Source organism: Apaloderma vittatum, unplaced genomic scaffold, assembly GCF_000703405.1.
Source record: "Apaloderma vittatum isolate BGI_N311 unplaced genomic scaffold, ASM70340v1 scaffold8509, whole genome shotgun sequence".
Classification (NCBI taxonomy): Eukaryota; Metazoa; Chordata; class Aves; order Trogoniformes; family Trogonidae; genus Apaloderma; species Apaloderma vittatum.
Window position 1 is genome coordinate 8604 of NW_009734580.1, and position 9112 is coordinate 17715.

The following is a 9112-nucleotide window of genomic DNA, read 5'->3' on the forward strand; positions in this document are numbered from 1 at the left end:
AAAGATAAGCCAGCTTGCAGAGTTTTGAAAATATGTATAGAGTGCAAAGAACTTCATCCATGTGTAGACAAGAACGTTAATTTTAGAAAGAAAAATGGATCCATGTTTATGGCACCCAGGAGTGTGCAGCATTTCCCAGAGATATCAAGGTAGTTCTGCAGAAGCAGAAACTTTTTTCAGAAGATTACACCTTATTAACTTGGATCCTAAAATTAGTATCATTTATCGTCGTGATGCCTAGGCTTGGCTTTCAGGTTTGGGGTGAGTTAGGCTGTTTCTGCGTGGCCATGGCCTCTCGCTCTTCAAACTATTTGCAATCAGTCCTCAAGAGTGGAGTAAACAAAGACACGTTGTACAGCGGCGCTGCAGGTAACCAGCGATGAAGGGTGCAAGTCCAGCAGCAACGGCAATAACTGCACATACCTCCTTCGTGTGTGCAGGGACTTTTGTGCCTGTCACTTGGAAAGGAGTTGTATAGAGCTCATAGCTGAAAACTAACGAGAGGCTGTTGTAGAGGAATTAGTTTCTTTTCTAACAGAAATACTGGTTTGCAGAAATCAGCCAGGAGACTGCGGTAAACCCTGTTGACATCGTTAGCACGTTGCAGGCGCTTCAGATGCTCAAGTACTGGAAGGGAAAACACCTGGTCCTAAAGAGACAGGTAAGATTTTCTGTAGTTTTGTTTCCTTATATTTAACTGTTAGATTGACAGGAACTTGCTGAAATCGGTATTTCCTTTGCATTGTGCTGGGTTTCCCAGCTTTTTCGTTCTAGCGCGGGAGCACTGCTGTGTTCAATGTAGTAACTGATGAAACACGACGTGAGCGTCCAACCTGATTCTTCGATAGCGCAGAAATACACTGTGTTGCCCTTCCTTTGCTGGTGTGGGGGATAATGTTGCTCGTTGTAAGCGGCTTTTTAGGGGAGTGATGGATCAACATCCCTGTCATGGTCCTCATCACGCCTGCCCTTTATTGGGCAGATGGGTGACATAGAAATGAATGGAATGAATGGACTCGTGAAGGAGTCCTCTTGGTACCCTCGGGAGATAAAAGGCGATTGGTTTATAAATCCCCAAGTGTGACACCTCTGTCTTGTTTTCTCTTCCCTGAGACTTCACTTTGTAGCTCAAAGTAGCCTTACTGGTGTGATTCTAGAAAGCTCTGTGGAGGAATTGTCATTTTTGTCACTAGTAGGCTAGTTGTCTTCGGATTTGTGGCCTTCGATGTGTGGTGTTGTACCGTGGATAATTCTCCGTCGTGGATTGTTTGTTTTAACCTGCCCTTTCGTGCTCTTTTCCTTAGGATCTGATTGATGAATGGATAGCCAAAGAGGCAAAAAGATCCAACAGCAATAAGATAATGGATCCCAGCTGTTTGAAATGGACCCCTCCTAAGGGAACTTAACTGTCTGTCACTCCCGAAGCCAGTGAACCCCAGCAGTAGGAAGTACCCTAGGGATCTCTGTTGTATCTGTTGCTGTTGTGATTGGCTGGTACAGTACCCTCCCGAAAGATCAGTTCCCCTTGGTACTGTTCTGGCCCAGATCTTTTGTGCACACCCACAGTTCTGAGGAACTTTATGTTTCGGCCTCAATGAGGTTGCAAGGATTGGATCTGTATAGGACCCAAACGAAGCTCCGAGCAGCGCTGGCCCAAGGAGTTCTGATATCTGGTACTGTACCTGTCCAGTCACTGGTCTTACCTTCATGTTCTTATTCCGATGAGGTTGTGTTGTGTCCTATAATCTGGTTGTTTCTTCCTTCAGGTTCCTTGCGTTCTGAGTAATGGAGATAATTTCTGTGGCTTTTGAACAAGGTCTAATAATGCTTGTTTGGGGAGAGTCTGGTTTTCCAACAAGCTGCAGTTACGCTGACTTCAGCATTTTTAACCAGTCCTGTCTGATGGACTGTTCCATTCCACATATCAAATAGTTTTAGGAAGATAACGTGCCACCTCTTTCAGCAGTGTTTTTCGTATAATATAGCAGGTCTTCACATAGTTAATATTGTACAGTCAGAAGCTTGCATCCCCTGTAACTGAGTGGTGTGATTCTTAGTGTTACCCTGGAGGAGTCGCGGCTAAGTGGGTGAGACCATCGTGGTCTGAGTTGTTTCAGGGAGTTGCTCTTGGTCTGTGTTCCTGGAGCTACTACAGTGCCACGTGTGTTGGAGAGACCTCTTTGATTAGAAGTAACTGGTTTATCTCTTGGAGTTAGTGGGTTCCTTTATACAGAAGTAGCTATTTCACTGGAGATATATTTCCCAGAGCAGTCTTCCTTGAATTGTAGGTCTCTTTGTATCGGACAGGATGTTTTTTTCCTCTAGACTGAAGAAATAAAAATGTTAAGACAGGTTTTTTTGCTAGCCTTGTCCAAACAGCCACAGAAACTCTGCAATGCAAATATTATCAGTTGTTGGATTGCCTACAGTGTACGTTCTGTGCATCAGTGGCAGCTCTGGAGAGCTGTGTGGATGGTTTGCTTCTCCGACAGTGCACTCTCGTTTGTCTCTGTAAAAGAAAAAAGCTGTTACTTCTTCTCTCCCATCAGCACCACCAGAAGAAACTATTGTACAATAACTTTCAAGTATAACCACTCTCCTTGTGCCACAAGTTTCCTGTATGGTTCCAGTGTAATTAAAAGGGGGGGACAGTCGTGGGGTAGAATGATGGGAGCATCATTCAGCGCCGATTTCATTTAAACCTTCCAGTGCTTCCTCATTGGGTGGTGTCTGAAATGAAGCAGTTGCAATGTACCGGTAGGTAGGAGCCGTTTCCTGTTAACCACTGACCCATCCTGTTATGGAAAAGTTCTCTGCTGCTCTTCTGATGGTTGTCTGCCTTGCTCTGCCTCCTTAAAAAAAGAAAAAGAAAAAAGATCATCAGTACATGGTGTATACCTTGTGGGCATTACTGAATTTTGCTGTCTCATGCCCTTTGCTCCTGTATTGTAACTTACTACAGATACTCATGAAACTATCCAACGAAGTAGATCTCTTGTGGAGTAGGGAAGAAGGTCATTCTTGTGCAGAAGCTAAACCCTGTTCCCATGATGTGGTAGAATGTGCTATTCTTGTATCTATTTCTCAATAAAGCATGTTCTCTGCTCAAGTTTATGCTTTCTTTTTATTTTTTTTTTCCAGTCAGATGCTATTCTGCATCTCCAGTTAAGTGAAGCTGCTGCTTTATGTTGCAGGGGGCTCATTTTGAACCCATCCTGGTGCCTGGTGTGTTAAGGATTGTGACTAGAGCAACCCTTAGACTGAACCTTTCAGAAATAGGTTGTGTTGTGTATTTGCTCCTGAGCTTACTAGGAGACTACTTTGAGGAGTACGTGGATGTTGCTAGTTACATGACGTACTTCAGTTGCCATAAACCTGGGATGTGTCTGTCAACATGAACTTCACTGAATAAGGAAGGAGTTAACTTAAACGTGATGGCCCTAGATTTTTAGCCTTTCCTCCGTGCTTCCGTGACCTGACCTTGCTTCTTGTCCTGTGGGATGATGGGGCAGCGAAGTCTCTGATCTTCAGAAAGAAATTCCGCACACCAAACGTTTTGAGTCTTTGTGATAATCTCCGACATAAAATAGTTAATTCCACATCTGCTCCAGCTCTCTCCAGAGATCCTGCTTTTCTCCATAATTCAGTGGGAGTTGAAAAAAGAAGGGGATGGGCTCTAAAGGTGCAGGGTGCTGCAAGAGTAAGGCTGACACTCCAGATGTACAGCGAACAAAGGGAACAAACGGATGGAACACCTTGATAGTCTCATTCTGATGAAGATGAAAATCAGGACACTGCCCTGAACAATGATGCTGGTTTACTCAAGTCACATCGAGGCTCTTCCTAATTCTATCCTGTTTTCCTTAAGACAGTTTTTTAAGCCTCGCTTTTACCGATTTGGCCACAGTTTTGTACAATAGCAGTTGCCTTTTTTGCCTTTTTTGTTAGTGTCTTAGTTTTTTTTTTCTTTGCATGCACAGAGACATGCAGTGTGGTTTAGTTTGTAGATAACTGGACAGAGGGACCAGAGGAGAAGGGTTTTATTCCCCACATGCTCTGCTGTGTCATAGCCAGCCCCTCTTGAAGCTTTTATTTCCCTCCAGTCCTCATTCTGTCGTGTCTGTTCAAGTGGTGACTTCTCTGGGGCAGGGACTGTCTCCGCATACGTACAGTTCTTAACGTGATGGGGTCCCACGCTTGACTGAGACCTCCGAGTGCTTTGTAATGCAAACACGGATGACGCAGTGAGTCAGAGAGATAACTTTAAACATCTTGGGGTAACCAAAGGATGAGACACGCTCGCAGTTTCACCCACGGTTTATTCATAGCAACTGCGAACTTGCAGATGTTAAATTCCGTAGGAGTTGAGCTCACCTAAAAATTATGATGCTACCAAAAAGCAGCTGGTGCTTTCAGTCAATTTTCCTAGGCTGATGCCGCCTTGCCCCCTTCTTATTTATCTTTATACGTGGGGTTTTTAACCCACTTGCCTTTAGCCTTGACCTAACGTAGGGTCACCTAATGCACGTAACTTTAAGCGTGCCAGTAACCCTGCAGAGTTCCTTGCTGTAGCAGACACAAAGAATCTCCAGCACAAACACAAATATGGTGCAAGACAAGGAGATTTCGAGAGCCAGACCACCTCAAACCTACGTCCCAGAAACAACAACTGACTGTGAAACTTAAAGTTGTATAAATCTAATAGCATTTTGAATGCCGGTAAAGGTGAGCAGTTGGAGCAGATACAACCTCGTAAGGAATTGGCTCTTTTTGCAAGCCCCACGTTCGGTGCCCAGAGTCAGAGAGGCACCGAAAAACGAGGCAAAGCCAGGGCTTCCGATGCTCAGTGCCGACGCTTCAGCATCGAACCCATCTTTGTTCCCATGGGCCGACGATGAAGTTTGTTTGGTTTGAATGTCATTTGATGCGCTTCTCATATATATTTTTTAAAAAATTAAGAATTCAGCAGAGCCAAGGTTAAAAAAAATCCTTTATGCGTGTCTGCTGTCAGTGAATGAGAAGCAGCCCTTGGAAAGCCTTAGGGATGGGGTCACAGCCAGCTGTTCCGTGACAGTATTGCTTCCTCCTGAGCTTGTTTCCCAGAGAACTTTCCCTGAGTTGTGCCGCTTTACTTCAACTCCAGCTACTCCGTAGCTGTTTTACTGACAGTCCCTCTAGCCTGCAACTTTCCCCTGTTTATTTTGCTGTTTCTGGCTCTCCAGATGCCTGGTTAAAACAACTTCACTTTCTATTTTTGTCTCCATCCCAAAGCACGGGTGTGATAGCACAAACTGCGGACAAATGGAACGTGGCCGTGTGCTTTCCAGAGGGTTTCACCCACATTTGCTGCTTTGGGTCCCGCATTCCGGGGTTACAGCCTCACTACACACAGTTACTGAGTTTCAGGCTGGACATGGACAAACAGCATGGACATGCCCTCTCCTTTTGAGCTGGACTCACAATTGGTTCACCTTTAGGAAGCTGAAGTAAAGAGACATTAATTGATCTAGTATGAATTTAAGAACCCCCCAAAACTACTCCCGAGTTCCTCTGCGCAATTTAAAGATTTTGCAGCAAGAGGGATTCTGAGCTCTTGTGCCAACTAGTGAAAGAACTCCTTGTCTGGATCAAATCTAAGATCAGCTGAACCCAATAATGTGTCTGACAGGAGTCAGAGGTCAACGTTCAAGGTTAATGACTGCCTCAGCAACGTATGTCATCATTAATTATGGTATCTACGAGCCTCTTTAAAGACATATATCTCTATAAATTATGTGTCCCCTTCAAGCGTTCAATTATGGTTTACTGGTGCATCCAGGGTGCTGCTTTACCCTCCGCTCATCCCAGTGTTTATCAGAGCAGCCTCAGGGCTGCTTTAATAGTACGTTGTCCCAAAACTTCCATCAGCCTTGGGAAACGGAGAACAGTCAAAGCACACAATGCTCCAGCCTCTCCCCAACCTTGTCCTTGAATCCAGACTCTGGAAGCACAATGAGTACGAAGACCTCAGATGTGCTGACCCCGACGAAGAACGAGCCCTCGGAGGGCTTTCTCGGGAGCGATCCCACGCGCTTTAACGGCTGCTCCAGCCTAGCATGAGTGCGGCCAGGACTTTCTCAGAATCCACCACTGGAGAATGCTCTTTTGACCTTGGACATCACTAAATTATTTTTTCCTCTGAATTTCTTCAGAAGAAGGCAAGTAAAGCTTCCAGCATGGCAACTCTCCAAGTTGAACTTCTGCCCAGGCAAGTTTTTACAGTTAAGACCCCAAAAATGAGATTCTGGAGTGGGCGTGACAGACTGTGAACTACTGCCTTGTATGGGGAGTGGTCTTGTTTACTCATCACACTCTTTGTGCTTTGAAAATCCATTTTTAAGTAACGAGCAGGCGAGCTCTGAGTCCTTTGGGGCCTGCCGTCGGACGAACGTTCATTTTGCTGTGTGGAAAACTGAGACAAAGGCAACAAGCGCCGGGATCCCGCTGCCGCTGTTCTCTCACCACCAGCTGCTTAGTCCTAATCCTGCACTTCATTGTGCTGCCCTCGGTTGTGCTGGGAACGGTGCTCACCGCGCTGAACCAGATCTCTGACCTGAGCCAAACCTCTCCCTTTCTCACTCGTTCTGCCCCTGGACCGCTTCATCTGGCAAACCACAAGGACCCTCCTTACAGCTATTTTTTCCCCCAGACTCCTGCAATATTGGCACAGTAAGAATTTTCACCGCGATGAGACAAGCTGGTGCTTCTTTTTTCTTCACCAAAAAAGATCTACGTGCATGTCCAGGAGCTGGTCCGTCGCTGCTGTTCCTTTTCCCCAGCCGAACGCTGGCAGTTCTGCTGCCTTTTCCTTTCTCATGTAATTGTTTGGGGCAGGATGTGGTCATGTTGTGGCCACACTGAGGATCTGCAGGGAAGGAATAGGTGGTTGATATTCCTATAAAGAACACTAGAGGGAAAGAGACAGCAGGGAAGCAGGAAGGAAAAGAAGCTAAATATGTAGAATTACTTCAGTTGTTTCTATTGTGATGGCTGTGCAGCTCCTGAGCTTAGTTTAAACCCGTGTGAGACAGTCTGTGTGCCAGTAACTCCACCCTCCTGTTGTTCCAAAACTATGGAAGGAACCAGAACACCCACCTCTCACACCAGCTCACAGACAAGGGGAAAAGCGGCTCTATTTTTGAGAGCGTCCCCTGTAATTAGGTTTGCTTTTTCCCCCTCTCCCCTGGGCTCCGGCCCACACACCACAACAAAACACCCAGACCCGAATCTGGGATGGCAGCAGAGGTGTAGCAAAAAGGGAGAAAACAAAAGGGAAAGAAAACACCCCCAGGAAGCAAATGGATCTTGTGAGTTTTCTACAGTAAAAGGTTTCAGAGAGCTGTTCAGCTGGACATGACACCCTGCTCCAGTGTCACAATTAACTGAAGAGTCCTAAAGTACTTCTTAGTCTGTGCCTACATAGTACACATAGCCACCAGATCCATAAATTATATTATCCTACATCATCTATTAGTTGGAGGAAGTAAAAAAAAAATAAAAAAAAAAGCTTGGCTTCTGGAGCTAGGTTGCGTATTGTTATTTGTAGAAATTAATCAGTAAAAGAATGAACATGCTGAGCTACAGGAGGCAGCAGACAACTGACAGTCTGTAGAAGCAAATGTGCTGTGGCACAGTGGGGGTGGTTAAAGGGAACTGGCTGGGCCGAGGGGAATGAGGGCGGCTTTTGCTGCCCGGGTCGGTGATTCTGCATCAGGCTCTTCCCCAGCTGGTGTTTTTAGGTGACGATAACCGAGGAGTCCGAGTTAGGGCTTATAACGGAGCTCGATCTTTACCATAACAATAGGTATGCTAACCAGTGTAGGGAGAGATTGTGCGGCAGGTCAGGGGCTCTGTACGCCTGTCACCCACTATCACCCACTGTCACCCATCGATTGGTCGGGACAAGGAAGTTCAGTGGTTTTACATTTCAGCTGAAGCGTTGCCTGAAAGGACGTTACCCCCCACAGCTCTTGCGTTTCACATCGAGCACAAAAAGATCGGTGGGTTTCAGCTCCGCTGAGCGTTATTTAACTAAAGTAATGGAAACTCACCACTGCAAATTCTACTGAGAGATTATGAAACCCTTTCTATTCATATAAACACCCCCCCTCAACTTTAAGGAGCTCTTCACTGCTTCTCCTGAGACAAACGTTACCAGAACTGCAGCTCAGGGGAAAAACAAGTGGCAAAGGCTTGAGGTGGGACAGGCAAAGTAGTTCTAACTTCACATGGTTTTCTGCAGGCTACTGAGCCAATCGCTGGCACAGTCCAACCTCCTGGAACTTCTTTCTCCTGCTGTAAAAGAATGGTCTGATTCTTTGTACCAACAGCACTGGCATTGATTTTGTTTACAGAGCTCTCCTGTTTTGTCAATACTGAGTCCCTGATCCCTTCTAGGTGAATTAACCTCAGCTGCAAGTCCCTCAGATATGTCTGTTAGAAAGTGAGGTGCAAGTGAAGCTGGGTTTACTTCGTGTGTTTGTTAACCTTTAGCAAGCTCTTCTTGATCGTGTGCTGCTCTTATCTAGCACTGAGAAGATGTTACACACAGGTCCTGAAGACTTCTCTTCTTCTTTTTTCATATTTTGTTAATTTGGCTAATTCAACCACAGGCAGACAAGGAATTCTAGAATTCCAAGAAAGCCTGTAGAGTTGGAAGGAAGAAGGTTTTACTGTTTTGTGAAAATTTTGCAATTTAAGATCACCCGTTTAAGCTCACTGTGACAGTTGGTTCTTCTCGAGTTTTCCATTAGAAAGTTGAAACTTGTGAGAAATCCATTTCCTGGATGAGTTTGATGCAGATCACATTCAAGGATCCTAAAATCTGCTTCCCACCCATCCGAGGAGGGATGTATTTACCTTGCCAGTCCAGCAGTTCCACTCTGATCATGCACTGCCTCGTTTTGTAGCATCGCAAGCGGTTGATTAAAAGGGTTTGAAAAGTTGCTGGGTATTTTTCACAGTTAAATCTGCTAATTCCTCATGCTTAGCTAATAGAAGAGGCATTGCAAACACGACCGAATCCAAGCAACCGCAAAACTCTCTGGAAATCCCCAGGGGAATGTCAGTGAGG

The 9112-nt window shown here is 45.4% G+C and overlaps 1 protein-coding gene across 1 annotated transcript in view; it reads left to right on the top strand.

Annotated features, from left to right (window-relative positions):
- The window catches only part of KAT7 (K(lysine) acetyltransferase 7), an 11378-nt gene extending 8269 nt beyond the window's left edge, over positions 1-3109 (top strand). The window contains exons 13-14 of the mRNA XM_009876332.1: positions 555-661; positions 1305-3109. Coding sequence (XP_009874634.1) covers positions 555-661; positions 1305-1406 — 209 coding nt within the window. The 3' untranslated portion in view covers positions 1407-3109. The remainder of the gene's footprint in view (positions 1-554; positions 662-1304) is intronic.
- The last annotated feature ends 6003 nt before the right edge of the window (positions 3110-9112 follow it).